Source organism: Dermacentor andersoni, chromosome 4 (assembly GCF_023375885.2).
Source record: "Dermacentor andersoni chromosome 4, qqDerAnde1_hic_scaffold, whole genome shotgun sequence".
NCBI lineage: Eukaryota > Metazoa > Arthropoda > Arachnida > Ixodida > Ixodidae > Dermacentor > Dermacentor andersoni.
In genome coordinates, this window is record NC_092817.1 from 190,818,712 (window position 1) to 190,835,516 (window position 16,805).

The 16,805-nt window shown below is 43.8% G+C and overlaps 1 protein-coding gene across 1 annotated transcript in view; it reads left to right on the forward strand.

Moving 5' to 3' along the window:
* Window positions 1–4,776: 4,776 nt before the first annotated feature.
* Window positions 4,777–16,805, forward strand: part of LOC126530582 (CD9 antigen-like) — a 56,413-nt gene continuing 44,384 nt past the window's right edge. The window contains exon 1 of the mRNA XM_050177845.3: window positions 4,777–5,027. Within this exon, the coding sequence (XP_050033802.1) occupies window positions 4,968–5,027 (60 nt within the window). The 5' untranslated portion in view covers window positions 4,777–4,967. The remainder of the gene's footprint in view (window positions 5,028–16,805) is intronic.

Here is a 16,805-nt window from a genome sequence, read left to right on the forward strand (position 1 = left end):
ACTGATGCAACTGCATGACGTTCCCACCGCTGGACGAAATTCTGAAACATAATTTTGAAAAAAAATTTCACATTGAGTTACAGTTGTCCGTTGCTGTGAAGTTTCGAAGGAGAATTTCCAGAATTCCTGGACATGAGTAGCTACCCTATGGTGAAGATACTTTTGGAAAGACGAGAGAGTTTCTTAAACATCTAAATACTAGTTCTCCTTTATCGACCCTCACTTCCTGCTTTCTTTTTGTTCGGGAGCGAAGAGAGGCTCCACGAGATTTTGTTTCTACGATTTTCTTTAGTCACCTTAACTTCACGTACACCAATTTACCCTGTTTTAGTATCAAGTTATTTTTGTATAGAACCGTTTGCATAACCTTTGCTTTCTTTTTACACTACACTAATCGCAAGTTCCCACGTTTCTTTACTTCACTATATCCGGTATTTGTCCAAATTTTCGTTTAGTAAAGCCGCACTCGTGGTTCAGGTTTTAGGCACGCGCACTCTGAATTAGCGCAGCTGTCATTTTACACTTTTTACGCCTTTACTTCACTAATTATGCATTACTACTGCTCCGTACATCGCAATACACTAAATAGCGTTGTCTTTTTCGTTGCAAACTTCATTTTGATGCCTTTTTCATTGCCCCACGTGCACTAGAATCTCTAAAATTTTCTTTTTTACTAAACAAAAGGGGGTTGCGAACATCCATCCCATGAACCGGAAAGTGATTTTAAGTCACAAAAGACGAACTTGTCTTCAATAACTTGGTGCTGCATCCATTCTTTGAAGATTATTGCCAGCGTTAAGCTGATTACCGCGCGCTCATCATGTTAATCCGAAAAACAGATTTTTGTTTGCCGTCCTCCAGATTTTGGTGTTGAAATAGAGGGAATTGAATTGATTTGATTTATAGGTTATGGTTATTATGAAGAGCTCTTTATACGCAGTGGCACATATGCAGCGTACCCAAGTTTGCGGTAAAGAGGTTCACTGAAGAGCGGCGCATTCCCCGCGACACATACCCAGTGGTACATACCCAGTCAAACATACCCAGCGACAAAAGTTGGCGTGAAAGGAAAACGGTTAGATGTAGACGTGGATAGACCCTGGAAAGTGCGTGAAGTGTCATACTAATCGTGCTACAGTAAGACTCAGGGTAATACAGGCTACTAATATGATTTAACTTAAATGTGTGGTAAGAGCACTGGAGCAGTTTCTAATCTATTTGTTGACTTTCTCAGAACCCATTCTTTTCACAGTTGCTTTGGACACAAGCAAGCGTAATTCTTTTCTAATAAAATTATTGATTTAATTATAACATTTGAACTTATTTCTTACATAGAGGTAGTTGGCCGTGCATTGAACCACCATAAAGTACAACTTTGATGTGGCTGCATTTTACGGCATGGCGTACCTATCAGAAGAACACGCATTGGTTATTGCACCATTACATTCCCAGCACTGTTCAGATCTGGTTAGTTTTGGTTCATTGCACAGAATAATGCCTCTTCCTTATGACTTCCAAAGATTATTTCGCTGTTGCAAGTTGTATTTAATTTATGTGTCCTTCACCTCGTTCCTCCCATTATCATCCCCCATTGTGAACCTTTTTCTTCCCCTCTTCCGCTTCCCTTACGTAGAGTAGCAGGCCAGATGCTCCATTATCCGGCCGACCTCTCTACATTTTCCAGTCATTAAAATACTTCTTCTTCATCAGTTCTGGTGTGATACCCAGGTGTGCTAAGAGATATTTAATACAAGTTTATCAAAAATTGTACGTTATGTAGCACTTTTATTTGCCAACAAAATTGTGCTCTATAAGTCGGACTAATGATCTGTATTCTTACTCTTCATCATATTTTTTTTTACTTGGCGTCATGCTTTAAGGTATGTCAGCACTCTTCAGCAATGCTTTTGGAATTTAGGGTGCAAAGTAATAATCGTAGTTAACCTTTGTACAGTGAGAATATATAGGAACCCTAAGACAGTTTAATCACAAAATAAAATAACACACGTATCTTATTGGAAAAAATATTCCAGAATATGGGCGTCACGTCAACAGGGGATACAACTGTCACCTGCTTGTCACCTGGGGCTGTATAACATAAAACTATTCATATGTTTATATTCCAATCTCCTGACGTCAAATTTACGTAACCGCCGACGCAAGCATCGGGCTGTTACCCGCGGGGTTGTCTGAACAAACCAATCAAATGCTCCCCTCGTTCATAGGAGGTCACTTTTGTTTGCTTGAAAAACGAATAACATTGCTTGCACTGAGCGGATTGTCTTATCTATTTGGCTCACAAGAGGCGATGAGCACGCTCACGTGGAGAGGGATGCGATGGGGCCGAGCCACTGCACTGAATATCGATAACCAGATGAAGAGGGTGGTGCCGGCGTCTGCGATTGGTCCGCTTTCTCTTACTTAGCTTGCGATTGCTCGTCAACAATCGCGGCGGCATGCAACGGAAGCTTAAGAATGACGCTAAAACGGATCCTCAGCAAAGAAGAGCTGGCAGAACGAGGTCGTAAACGTGCCGAAAGCTCTCGAAAATGTTACACTGCGACGCAAAAAGTTTATTACACGCAAATAAACCCACGCTCTCCGGCAGGGGCGAGTAGCCACTGCCGGAGCGATCGGTGGCAGCCATCTTTTATTCCTTTCGGAACGGGGCAGCCTGCGGCTATTCAGAAGAAAAGTCAGTTTTGTTCGGCATATTAATGCATCTTTAACGCGTACGCGTCACTTTCATGCGGTAAGTTCTTGCGGTTTTGTGACGTTGCGTGAGAGGCAGGTGAAGTGGGTGCAGCTCGGAAACTTTTGACCAATAGCCGAGGGCTAATAGCAAAAAGGCGTCGAACTAATTTTGTTTTGTCCGGCCAAATTATGCATAATCAGTGTGTACACGTCATATTAGATGGGGAGCTATCACGGTTTTCGTGACGTCGCTTGACAGACAGGTGAAGTGGGGGTGGTCCAAAAAAGTTTTTGACCAATCGCGGTCTGCTGATTGCACAATTGGAATAGAAAAGTTTGGAATAGTTTTACGTTATAGAGCCCCTGGGTTACCTCTGTCACGCAAGCAGGTGAAATATGGGTGTAATACCAGCATCACTGCAAGTCGCAAGAAAATAAAGTAACAATAAATATAACTAAAGAAGCCGAGGATGTATGCAGCGATATCATTGGGCTGTACAATGAAATACCATCATTACCATATACCGAGGCCGAAGCACCTTCTTCTAAAAAAATTAAACAATAAAAAAATTTAAACGTGTACCGCACTCTTGTCCAAATCCCCCCCCCCCCCGTGTTACCAAACTTTCTTGTAACTTTCGAACAATTATGCTTCATTCATCAGCTTTGTCTATGAAGAAGCAGCACACAAATCTTATACAGATATGTATGCCAGAAAATGCTTATCAGTTCACGTAACGCCAGAAACTAAAAAAAAAATATAAAGTTTTCAGAAACCTATCAATGAAACATCGGTACCAATGGTCAGATACGAGAAGCAATACGCCATTCACCTAAAATACAGCAGGCTCATACGTTGGGCCCAATCTGTTTCCCTCTCTTTTGTGTCCACCATAGGCTGGTGCGCCACCTTCATTTGGTGTTGTTGGGTTCCGAAACAACTTTCTTTCTGGCTATAACCTTGCAATGAGTCCAGAAATGTCAAAAAGTTTGGCTTAGACATGCTAATTGACAATTGCAAGCTCCAAAAGATGACTAAACAAGCGGACGACGTGCAAAAGCAAGCACACGCGCTGTAAAGAAACCAGAACAGCAGACGCCACTCAGCCTTCTAGTGAAAAATTGAACTAATTTTAAAATCCTACTTATCACAAAGCACTCTCCTACACGTGTCTCTTATCTCCGAAACCGCCACAAAAATAAAAATTACATATGCGTGGCAGTACATTGGGTGAAAAGGCTCACTTTTTGTTATGCGTTCTTTCCCGTTTTGATTTCAAATGCATACACAAAGGTTGGGAAAAAAGCAATGCCTGTGCTTTTTGAGCGGGCTAAGGTAGCTACAAGATTATTTTGCCAAAATATTCTTTCCCGGTGGCCAATTCGAAAACTGCGAGAAAGGAAATGAAGTAGGACTTATAATTTATTGCGTGTTGAAAGGCGGCGTCAGACCTAACAGCTGAAACATCTTCGAATGCAAAGTAGGCGCCTATTGGCGGCCATGGCTTCAACATTATGTCAACATATCGGAACGCGGCACCCACGCCCTACGTGCAGAGTAAATTCGTAATCTACGTTTCTTAAAGCGATTCATTCGATGACCTTGTTAACCAAGCTTGTCTCGGCGCGATTTCAAGTTCCCTCCCTACAACCTTTGTAAGGGGATTTGCGAAACTCGAACCGCGCCGCGCCAGGAGTTTGCCAATTTTGAGATTGTGTTGCCCGCACAGAACTGTCGCGTTATTCTTTTCTTTGTCCCTCTCATCTCGTTCTCCTCTCCACGAGGAGGCAAACATTGACGAATACACAGCCTGTAGCTACGGACACGCACTCTCCCAGGCACGTACGATACGCAGCGCGCCGCCGGCAAGGTGGACTTCATCCCGAGCACTGAGATAGCGCAGCACAGCGCGGGTAAGGGTCGCTGCCGCCGCGGTGGCTTGTCATAAACTCTGCTGGAGACGGCTTGCGAGGGGGAAGCGCTTCTTTTGCTCCTCTCTCTCTCTCTCTCTCTTTCGCTCCTCTCCCTATGCCTACGCACGGAGCCCTCGTCGACGAACCCCGCGTTTCGCTGGCGGCGATAACGGCCGAGTCAGTTCAAACGGGAAGCGTTCTGAGCGTTGGGGCTTGCTCACCTGGGGCACCGGCCACCGCCCCTGCGTAATCTACATTCCTCGCTCGACGTCGCACTCTGCACAGCGAAGCCCGCGCGTCTGCGTTAAGTGGTGGTGCGAAATTTATGCGATCTGTGCCTCGCAAAATCGAAGAAAGCCATGGATGAAGGAGTAGCCTGCGTTAAGTACATTCTCATCACCTGCAATCTGCTCGTCTGGGTGAGTGCGCGCGACGCGGGACGGCGTCGGGTTCAAACGTATTATGGGAGCGTTGTTGTGTGGGCCACGTTAGGCCTAAGTTCAAATGTCTGACTTACAACTTTGTTTTTTCTTGTCTTTTGTCGACGTTATTTTCCCCGTGTCGCGTTACTTATGTGTGGAAGAAAATCTGCTGCTCCAGAAGAGCCAAGTGTTGTTCCAAATGCCCACCCATTACCGGCATTTCGATCAGCAACATCAATCGTTAAACTTAAGAGCTACCTCGTGAAGATGTGCCATTTGTTTACGACGCATAATATTTTGTATTTAAAGGAAGAATTTAAAGAGAATATTAACTTATGAAACTGTAGAATATTATGAGTGTGACACCAAGAAGGCGCGTGAACTGTTGCACACACCTGAATTAAGAGAAAACATGAAAAGCACTGTACGCAGAACTAAATCAAGAACAAGAGGGCACCAAAGTCCGACTGTTGCAATTCATGAAATTCTGCCGGCAAAATTTATTCAAGTAGCAATTTACGTCTGCATTTGTTGTTCTGTTTCTATATGGCAGCCACTCAAGGCTAAGTGACCCTTACTGATTTGTCGTGTCGTGCACGTTTAGAAGGCGTCGCGTAGCCTCCCCCGTTTCCCTTTTAAATATCATTTTCATCGACAGCATCCAAAGAATTCTGTCAGCGATCTTGCGCTATTCATTAGTTATTGTTAGTTGATTCGACAGTGATATCGGCCACCCCTGCGCTGAAGTAGGCGCTCAGAGGGATCATGAAGACGACCTTCAGCAAATCGCTCATGGTGCTGATAGGTCATTGTAGCAGCAGCCAATTTAATTAAATATATGTATATATATATATATGTGTGTGTGTGTGTGTGTGTGTGTGTGTGTGTGTGTGTGTGTGTGTGTGTGTGTGTGTGTGTGTGTGTGTGTGTGTGTGTGTGTGTGTGTGTGAAGCGGGAGTCGGCCGGGATCGGGTAGTTGGACAGGCACTTGTAGGTTGTGGACGCATGTTCGGAAAAAAGAAACAATGCTTTATTTCCCAGGTTTCGGCCAGGTTCCTGCCATATATGTATATAGCTTTTGTGCATTTGCTGCGCTTTTCGCCGACTTTTTATTTTAGCTGCGATAGCCGTTATCGTAGCAAAGTTGTTAAAAACCACAGAGAAATAGTGCGGAAAGACCCTCCTGTCTCCCGAAACAATTCCCTTCATGGTTTGAAAATTTTCTTAATCTATAAAACTATGGGCGACCTTTTTTCCCATCTACTTCGCGTCTCACAAGACGCTTTCCTGCTACTCGCTTTGGGTGTGCGATTAGTTAAAATGATCTACTGGCGAATACAAGCGGTCTACGCACTATTTAAGAGTCCAATACCCACAATGCGCTGCTAGCCGTTATAAGACTTCCTCAATGTCTCACTACAGTTCAATTTAGACTTAGGGCAGACATGGCAACCGCCCAATACAAATTGACACTTTCCTAAATGGAGGATTGCAATGGCTGTCACCCTTTCAGCGAGAGCTTTCCTTTTTCTTTTTCTGTTCCTGTACCGTATTTCTCATTTGCTTCTCTTCTGTAGCGGCATACCAATCGCGCCTTCCTAGATAAAGCTGTAAGACGTCTCAACACTCATAAAACATTGTGATGTTATCTGAACAAATCAACTCACAGTGCGCATATTTGACGAAGATAAGATTTAACATCAACTGTACACAAAGCTGACAATACGAGCTGAGGAGCCCGACCAATAGCACTGCTTTCCTTTTTTTTTTTTTTTTTTTGCTGCAGTAATGTTTACCGCCACATCGAGGTTTGTAACGTTCAGTGTCGGAGTACAGCGCTTGTATATTTCGCCCTCAAAATTTTATTTCTTCGGCGTGTATAGAAGAAAATAGAAACTGAGATTCAGTAATGGCAAATAATTCTCAACTCATGCAGATGAAAAACAAACGGTGTCATAGAACGTTGGCATTCTTCAACGCGCAAAACATTTTATAGTGCAGCTCTTAAGTGCCCGTCCCTGTATTGAGCGTCGGCATCCCTCGGCGTAACCGCGCGAACGCCCTCGGGCCACTGCTCGCGCGTTCGTCGTCGTCGTCTTCAACCACAGCTGGCTCCGATGCCGCTCATCATGCCAGCGTTCTCATACTGCCCCTCCCTCTGCCAAGGCGCTGACTCACTGACCCACTGCCTGTCGGTGCGGTGATTTCGGCCCCAAATTCCTTGCTTGAATGTATCGCAAAATGAAAACACGTATCGAGGTACACTCAGATTTGGCATTTGGCAATCGTCCGATACTTTCTTTTTCTAAGCACGTTCGTTGCACCTGGGATATACTGGTTGAAAACGATGCTTTGATCGCGTCGTGGCCATCAACACCATTTATACATACGAGGGGAAGTCAAAAAGTAAGGGGACTTTGAAATTTCTCGCACTAGGGTTTGGTAACGCTGCTAGTATCCAGCACTGAATTAATGTTGTCTACAACACTTAGTGTCGTCTACAAATACTCTATGGAACGTGTCACTCTTATTTCCGCGTTAGCGGGAGTTGGAATTCAAATTGCTAGAACACCCGCCATACACTCCAGACATGGCTCCAAGCGATTTTCCTATGTTTGGATCATTGAAGGAAGCGCTCAGGTTCCCGAAGAAGATGTGCAACCGATGCTGAAGTCACTGATGCGGTGCAAAATTGGTTACAGGTGCAACAAAAAGACTTTTTTTTTCCCGACAGACTCAAAAAACTTGTGAAACGTTGGGCAAAGTGCGTTGAAATGAAGGGAGGTTATGTAGAGAAATAATGCATCTTTAAGTTTTCTGTCATTGGACTAAATGTACCTTTCCTCAAAAGTCCTTTTACTTTTTGACGTCCCCTCGTGTAAAGCGAACCAGCCAGTCTGTGCCGATTAGAATAAACGTATGGTAAAGCACAAGACAAGAATACAAGTGCGTTTTTTTACTATGATTCAGTTATTGTCTTTTTCATGTAGCCGGGTTTCTATATATGACATTACCCGCCACTGTGGCATGGCACCTATTGTGTTGCACTGCTAAGCACGAGGTCGCGGGATCAAATGCCCGACCGCGGCCGCCGCATTTCGATGGACGCGAAATGCAAAAACGCTCATGCCCCGTGTACTTAGGGAACGGTAAAGATCCTCCGGTGGTCAAAACTAATCAGCAACACCCCCCCCTACGGCGTGCCTCATAATCAAATGGTGGTTTTGGCATATAAAATCCAGAATCTAACTCAATTATACAGGCTCTCCCAACTGCCATGCACGAAGATTTAAAAATGTACAAATGCCACGTAGCTGGACATAACCAAGGTAATGTTGTTTGCTAGATTATTTTTGGCACTCTGATTATGCTCAGATTACTTTTTCGCCTAACCACATAATTAGATTAATTAGTTTATCAGTACTTCAAATATTCTAATTACATGAAAAATGTCAATGAAGAAGTTGTAGAGCAACATGAAAAACTCCTGATACAGCTTTCTTTTGCTCAATACGTGCTCAATAAAAGTGTTTTCGTGCTTTCTGCTGGCGCATCGCAGAAGTATGCCAATGTGATGTGGTAAAAATAAATATGTTATTCATCCGCTGTTTTGTGTGGAACTGAAGCGGCAAGCTAAAAACGTAATAACTTTCGCAAATTGATTGTCTCTGCCCCAAACTGTTCCCTCTGTCCCGAGCTCAGGCTGGGACGCAAGGTGCGCCGCTAGCGGCTTACTCAGCAGATACACTAAGATAAACGCCCTGCGAAATCAGTAAACCCACAGCATAACACACGAAGCACTTTAATTTAATTCGAAGCCTTCAGGAGAAGGGCGGTGGGGTGGCGGGGATGGATGGTTACGTCAGCTTTTCTCGAATTTGTAGGGTCTTGTCTAGAAAGTTGGAAAAAGCGTTAAGATGAAAACATTTTACGTTACTTTATTCAAAGTTGTTTTCTAAATAAAGCAGGGCGATACGGACCGAAAATCTCATAAATAAAAGGAAACAAATTTTTCATTACTTATTGAGTTTTACGTATCTTAGCCAAGGCACGCCGTAGTGGGGGGGGGGGGGGGGGGCGACTCTGCCTTCGCTTTGACCTCGTGGAAAGTCCACATACGTAAGTTCGCGACCACGTTTTTTTTTTTTTTTTTTCGTTTGGCATGACCCTCGACGATATACAGCCGCAGCGGCCGGGATCGTATCCGCGACTTGTTGTAGAGCGTGCATTTGTTTTTACTCATTGCAGCAGGTACTAGGTCTCTTATTTACTGCATTTTTTTCGGTTAGAGAAGCAATGGTTGTCAATCCCGAGAGTGTGCAGAAGCCTCGTCGTACTTGATTATCGCGTTCGATCAGCTTTTCTGTGCAAGCGAGGTGGTCTTGGGCACGTTCAACTGACTCTGGAGCCTCTGCATACTATCATCAATTCCTGTACAGCGCTAAACACTAGTGTGGAGTGTTGCAGAATATTGTACAATAATGCATAAGGGACCAATAATGCATAGCGAAAGAGTAACAGGGTCCCTCAAACGGTTTGAACAAATTTTGTAAACGCGTAGGGTACATCTACAGTGAAAGGTACGAGCCACAATTTAAGTGAAGCCATAACATTCATGAAGCAGCGCGCTTATAAGAGACACGTTCACGTATACATGATAAAGGGCAGACACAGGCACTGGACTGCAACTACTGCTTTATTGCTCAAAGACCCGCCTTTCTATAGTGTAGCCTAAGAAGCGCGTGCCCTTCTCAAGCGACACGCTGGTTCATCGCGTTGCTTCATCACTGCGTGCTTCATCACTGTCATGGCACACGAACTTGCCCATCCGTCTCTATTAATTAAGTGAAGCGTCTCGTATTAAGATAGCTACGGACGATTACATGTTGCCCTCCTGCCTAGCCATGCTTTTTCTGTCAAACTCGCTCGCCGTGTCATCAAGGCTAAGCTCCGCATTCACTGACGCTGCGTCATGATGTGACCTCGTGTCGCCTACTTCCGGTCGTCAGCGCGCGATGCCTTGCCAACCTCTCCGCTGGCCGCCTGGCCATCGATCCCCTGAAACAGCTTTCTAAGGAGTGTGCATTCCGAGCGTCCTGCCAGAGCGCCGAGCCTGTCTGGTCATCATACGCTGCTCACGCTTTACTTGATTTAAATGACGCCTGTCGTGAGTACACTCAAGGAAGCGCAACGAGCATCTTGGGCGCGTTCACACCAGGCGTCATTTATATCAAGCATGGGCTTCACATTAGGTCGGATTTCTGAATAGGGGGATAAATCTTCTTCATACTTCTACTGCTACTACTACTACTGGGATGAAGGGGCTTTAGCGTAAGCGTGAATGGCATGCACGGTGCAGCAGGCCGCTCACAGTGCAGCTTAAGCAACCAAACACAAGCCTAATATTGTTGAAGCCTATGGATGGATGGATGCAGAACTTTAATAAGGTCCTGAGGTACGCGACTCAGCGCGCTGCGGGCCGCTCCCACGTTGGGACAGTCAGGCCTTGCCCGACCGCCGCATAAAAGCCTAGCGTAAAACATTTTAAACATTTAAAAAGACAATGTGTTCGCGATTACGGTCCTGTCGAAAATTTACACCAGCAGCAAAGTATACTGTACTTCGTTACTCCTATTCAATTCTGCGTTTGATTGGTGGAGCACTGTGCCACGAGGTTGCAGCACCATGCAGGCTGTTCACGTTTGCATCTCCACTCATCCGGTAAAAGTCCCAGTACATTTGCGCTTGCGTTCACCCGATTACAGGACGCGTTAAATCTCTTTATTGAGGTTGTAATCCTTTGGTGTGAAGTGACGGCCGCGTAGCGGCTGGAGCCGATCAGATACCGACAGCGCGATGCGCTGCAGCCACTCCGCTCGCATGTTGTCTTGCACAGGGACACGACGTCGCAGTTTTACATGTCGCCAGTCGCTACTTTTGCAGTCCGCTGCGTAACAAGGTCGATCCGTGGTGCTCGCGAAAAGGAAGCACGAGGCCAACACTAACCGTGCATCTCGCGTCAACATGCAGAGCGTTGTCAAATGAGCAGACAACATTTGCTGTGTGCCGGAACTGCTTGACTGTAGTGTTAAATTATCGTTGTGCATTCTCGTATTGTGGAACTTTGTATGAATAAAAATTCACCAACAGTCCAACTATTAAGAACCTCCGTTCACCATCTTTGGAAAAATTATCGATGACGCCACCTGGGCAACTATTCGGGTAGGTCGCCCAACTGACGTCAATTGGGCTAAATGCGTCAATTTGGGAGGTGTAGGTTAAAAACTTGGGAAAGTGGTGGCTCTGTTTAAATTATGAGGTTTTACGCGCCAAAACCACTTTCTGATTATGAGGCACGCCGTAGTGGAGGACTCCAGAAATTTCGACCACCTGGGGATCTTTAACGTGCACCTAAATCTAAGTACACGGCTGTTTTCGCATTTCACCCCCATCGAAATGCGGCCGCCATGGCCGGGATTCGATCCCGCGACCTCGTGCTCAGCAGCCCAACACCATAGCCACTGAGCAACCACGGCGGGTTTGTGGCTCTGTCATCGATAGTGATGCACATGTTTAAAGCCGTCTAATAAATTACGCGCTTTACGCGGAGTGCTTAAATGCGCCCCTTAACGATCAGAGGGGCCTACGCTAACGATTCAGTGCGTTTCTACAAAACCGACAAAATATTTTCAGGGGCTAATGAGAACACAATGTTGGTTTCATCAACCTAGAACGATGTTTTTCTTAAACAGCTTGGTTAGCTGAGGAAACAACAAGTTGCCTGCTTTATTCCATAATATGAAACCATTTTTCCGATGCATCATGATCTGTGTGACTACCTTTGAAAACCGTGTGCTCCCAGCGCTAATAGACGTGAAATGAATGCACGGCGAGGATGCAGAGGGACGTTCTTTTATTGCTGCACACTGCGTTTTCTGCAACAGCGCACACACTTTTCTGCAACAGCGTACCAACTATACTATATAGCCAGTGAATGAATTGAGGGTAAACATACCCGTGAGGGGCGCCATAACGGTGGCTCTGTCTTCCTGCATTATTTCTTTTCGGTTATTTTACCCGAGCGCTGTCCCGTATTGTCGTAACTTGCTTCCATACGTGTGGGTAAGCGCTATGCCACTAATATAATCTTGTTTCCACGCGCTTATCGACCGCCAGCCGTCTACCTTGCCAGGCTGCTCACTCGGCTGAACTGCGATGACGTTCGTCTGCTTACAGATAGCGCGAAGTGTCGGGTACTATTCTTTGTCATTCAAACCGTTTCTTGGTGCGAGCGCAATATGAAAGTGTCAGTGCACTGTAATTTCAGCATGTGTCAAAAGCTCAGGTTGAGGAAACCCGTCTATTTCACTCCGAAGGGCCTCCCAATGCCAAGGGTTACCCTTGGCGCCCTCAACTGTACCAATTATTATGAATTATCTAGCAGCGTCACACTAAATGCGGTCCGCCAGAATTTCTATTCGGAATACTTTCAATGTGTATTCTATTTGTATTTTGTTTTCAAATTCAATTGCGGCGTCTCTTTACTAAAATGCGCTTCAGAATAAGCCCAAGTTCTCGTCACCGAACGATTAGCTTAAATTTCCCAGATTGAATCAACCAAAGGTAGTCAGTACGAAATAAATGTGAAAAAAAAATTAGCCCCATGAATAAAGTTAGTTATTTATGCTCAGAAAAGTTCACATGAGAGGGCCTCTCTGCAGAATAGATTTAGATGAAATGTAAACTGTTCTGAATTATCCTGGAATAAAAAAAAGTTTATTGCAGCTATAAGCATGAAAGCATCGTTTACGATGGACGTGTTTAGGATTGTCATTGTCGCTAAAGACACACAGTGGTGCAGGATCATCATCCTGAGAGGATGTCTGATTTTACAGCGATACTTTCTGACATGTTTGTGTGAACAATGGCGCTAATTCCGTTTTTTTTTTTTTTTTTGAGTCAGCCTTGCTCACGTGTTCCGTTTTTGTGTGTCATAAGCCAGAGAGATGTGACCGCATCACTGGCTTTGGTAGTAGCATTGCCTTTCGTAGCCTGAATGGAGCTTGCACACATTAAACTCGTCCACCGAGATACCTAAGTGACTATGTCATGCTGCTCTTGAGCACCACGTTGGGGTCCCAATACTGACCGCGGTGCCGATCAGCGCTGAATACAAAAACTGTTGTGGGCCATTATTTGGATGCATGCTAAATAATGGCAGGTAGTCCAAATTAATGCGAAGACCACACCACTGCGTCCCCCGTGGTGCGGCGCAGAGTTTCGGTATGATGAACACCGCGGTTTACTTATGTTTTATCGCTGAACTCCCAGAAATTGTTGGAGTTACCTTCCCCTCACAATTTCACTGAGACTTTTGTGGCTCGACTCATTTAGTATAAAAATTCGCGGTCATTTCTCTTCGTACGTGGTTGAAGGACACGCTCAGTATGCCTTGTAATGCTATCTAGCTATATATATATATATATATATATATATATATATATATATATATATATATATATATATATATATATATATATACCAAGCATGGTTGTTTGTTGCTCACACGGAGATCTAACCAGAGGAGCTTACAGCCCAGCCACAGACGGGTAAAGGAACGTTTCTCCTTGTTTTTCGAAAAACCTGTGCAGTCCCATGCACCTAATGCGCAGATAGGCACAGTGCAAAGCGATACACTGCCGTTCTTCTTCAGTGGAAGCCAGTTAATGGTAATGGAGCGCGATGCGACATTGCTTTGACGTGGATGTCACTATATGTCCTAAGAAAGTACGAGTTCTTCGATCATAAGTACTGTTATTATTTTTAATATAGGTTTTTTGTCTCCACTTGTTATTTGGGGCGTTATCCGAGAAAACAACTACGTGAAGTCACCACTTTATGAGTGCTACTGATAAAGCCGGTTGTACTGCGACTTGAGCTTGTCTTACGCACGTCAAAGATTTCGTCACTTATCTGTGTGGGCGAAATGATTCATTTCCCGTACAGCAAAGGATGCAGACTTGTCCTTATCAGGCTCCCTCTTTGTGAATCACGAACGCCTGCTTGGAGGTCTACACCGAACCGTCTTGGTCACAGTATTTTTACGGTAGGAAAACTATACGGGCTGTGAAATGATGTACGACAACGAAGGAAAGCCTACGGAAGCATCAATATAGCATTTCTTGTAGGGCTTAAAAGCATTTTGTCTAAATATGAACTATAAACTTTTTTTACGTTTATTTCACTTCAGCGATCAGATGGATATTTTTTGCCTTGAATGTAGCCAGAGTCGTAACGCTTCCATTATATTTGTAATCGATTAAGGAGTTCAAATAAAAGGGCGTATTATGTTTCTTCAATTATTGTATGTACCTTGTGTAAATTATGCAAGTTTATGTGGCACACCAGTGTTGCACAAATGTTGATGAGAAAATGATCATGTTCCTATTTTACCGAAAATAAATAAATAAATCTGCGCTAGTTTTCAGCAGCTACGGAAACAGTTGAAAACCATCACAGGAACTCTACCTGTGCAACGTTAGCCTTATGCTTTCGCCACGTCATGACCAACCAGAAAATAAATAAATAGCACTGAGAGTACGCTACATGGATTCTATATGCATACGTATACATTAAAAAACCTGTTCCTCCAGTGTGCACGAAAACAGAAATAGAACGAGTATACATTCATGTTGTGACAAAGTGTCACAACAACATTCGAAAGAGCCACACATTAGCACTAGTTGCAATTTGCGCTACAACGATGGATATTATTACTTCCGCAATAGAGAGAAAGAAAGGAGTGAATGGTAGCCGTATCTCAGACATGGGTATTAGCCTTATATGTATATATAGATAACACCAGACGCTAAAGAGAAGGATCTCCAAATTTCTTATTGTAGCAATCGCTTCAGTAACGTTAGTCAAAATATGAAACACATTTTAGGCATAATTTTCAATTTCCTATCAGGCTGCTTATCAGTCCACTATACACACAAGATCATTGATTATGTGCCGGCAACGCAATGTCACGCCGCTTGATTCGTCTCGTGGCACTACTCTAAGCGAATAAGCGTCACCGAAATAAAGCAAGCCAATGGTTCTCCACCGCCTTCGCTGCGTCGCTAAGTAAATCTTCTATGCCTTCTGGTTTCTTTTACTCTCCAGGCTCACAGCACCCACTGTGGAAGCCTCGCTGAAGAACGTCCTGCTGGCTGTGTCACAGCAGTCTCTTATTACGCATGAACGGCCGCACACTGCAGTAACGAGTACTTTTTTTTTTTACTAAACTATAACACTTAACCCGCCATTGACGGAGACCGCACATTTCGTGATAAAACAAACCACTACAGTATCAGATGTTATAATTTTGTTTTGCCATTGTACGCTTATGCTTACTTAGGCGCTGTTTTTTTTTATGTGTGTGTATTACTTTTTGCTTTTCATCTCATCTTTGAAGTCCACTATTAATTTGGTTTTTGGTACTAGGTTTACTTGCCATATTTTTCTGGCTCTTCTAGGTTGTGTTTTGCTTTTTTATCACATCTATGAGGTGATGACTTGTGTGGAATACTCTGCTGCGACACTCTTTGCTGCGTTCATTGAAATTATACGGTGTTTTTCTAGATAATACAGCTTTAAAAAAATTGCTTGCGGCAGATGGCTCAATCCGAATCCTTCAACTTGATAACTCGAAGAGGCGCACAACGCCTTCACGATAAATCATTGTGCTTAATGAAGAGAACTTCAATAATTAAGTTTCTTACAAAATAATTGACGATACACATTGCAGTTTACGGATTTGCCGGTTATGTTACTTGGAACAAATTCTCAGAAAGGCAAACATGACTTACTGTACGACATACTCGCGGTAAAGATTCACTGCTCCCCTCATGTTATTAGGACAGCGTTGTTTAGCATTCAAGAACAAAAGTAACTGGCATGCAAATGTATTTTATCGAACACTTTGGAGATGAAGCCCTTGAAAGTGATTATGTCCAGGAATTTTGGACATCAGTTCTTCGGCTATATCACGAACTTCACCGCAGTGCACCCTCTTAAACGAGTGCCCAGCATTGTTAGGGAAAAAAATAATAAGACCGCTCGAGTTTCAGCAGCTCTCCGTTAGCAACGTCGCGAGGGTACGTCAAGAAGGTAGCTCTCTCTTGAACATGCGTATGGGCACTTACAAATGACGTCATTGCTGAGTTACAACAGAGTGTTTGTTTGAATTAGAACACTTCTAATTACAGCAGGAAAGTCATGAATAAGTACCCTAAACACGCATGGGGTTGAAAGGCGTACCCTCTCGACGTTCTACATGGAAGTTGTTGAAATTTGAGCCGCCTTAGAATATTATATTTAAATATGCTGCCAGTAGAGTTACGCTGCCACATTTCGGTGAATTTTGACAGAGAGGTGCAGGGGCAAAGTTGAAAATTTCTCCGTATGGTCGTCATCCTGAGAATTCCTTACAAGTGAATACGTCTTGTGAACTCACCGGCTACAATTCTTAATTTGCCTTAAGTGCCGTAAAGTAATACGTTAAAAACCGTATTAGTTCACTATTGTTAAATAATTCTTTACGCATTTTAATTCCTCACGCAAGCACTGTCTGTATCTTCGAGTAATACGGTTGAAGGATTAGAATTTTGCTATAAGGCACATGCGATTTTTTATAAATTCTGTATAATATAAAAGAACTACACCCGGTATATGAGCTGTCTTGATTGTTCTGCTTTAAGTTTGTTTCTGAAATGCTTGTATGTCACACGC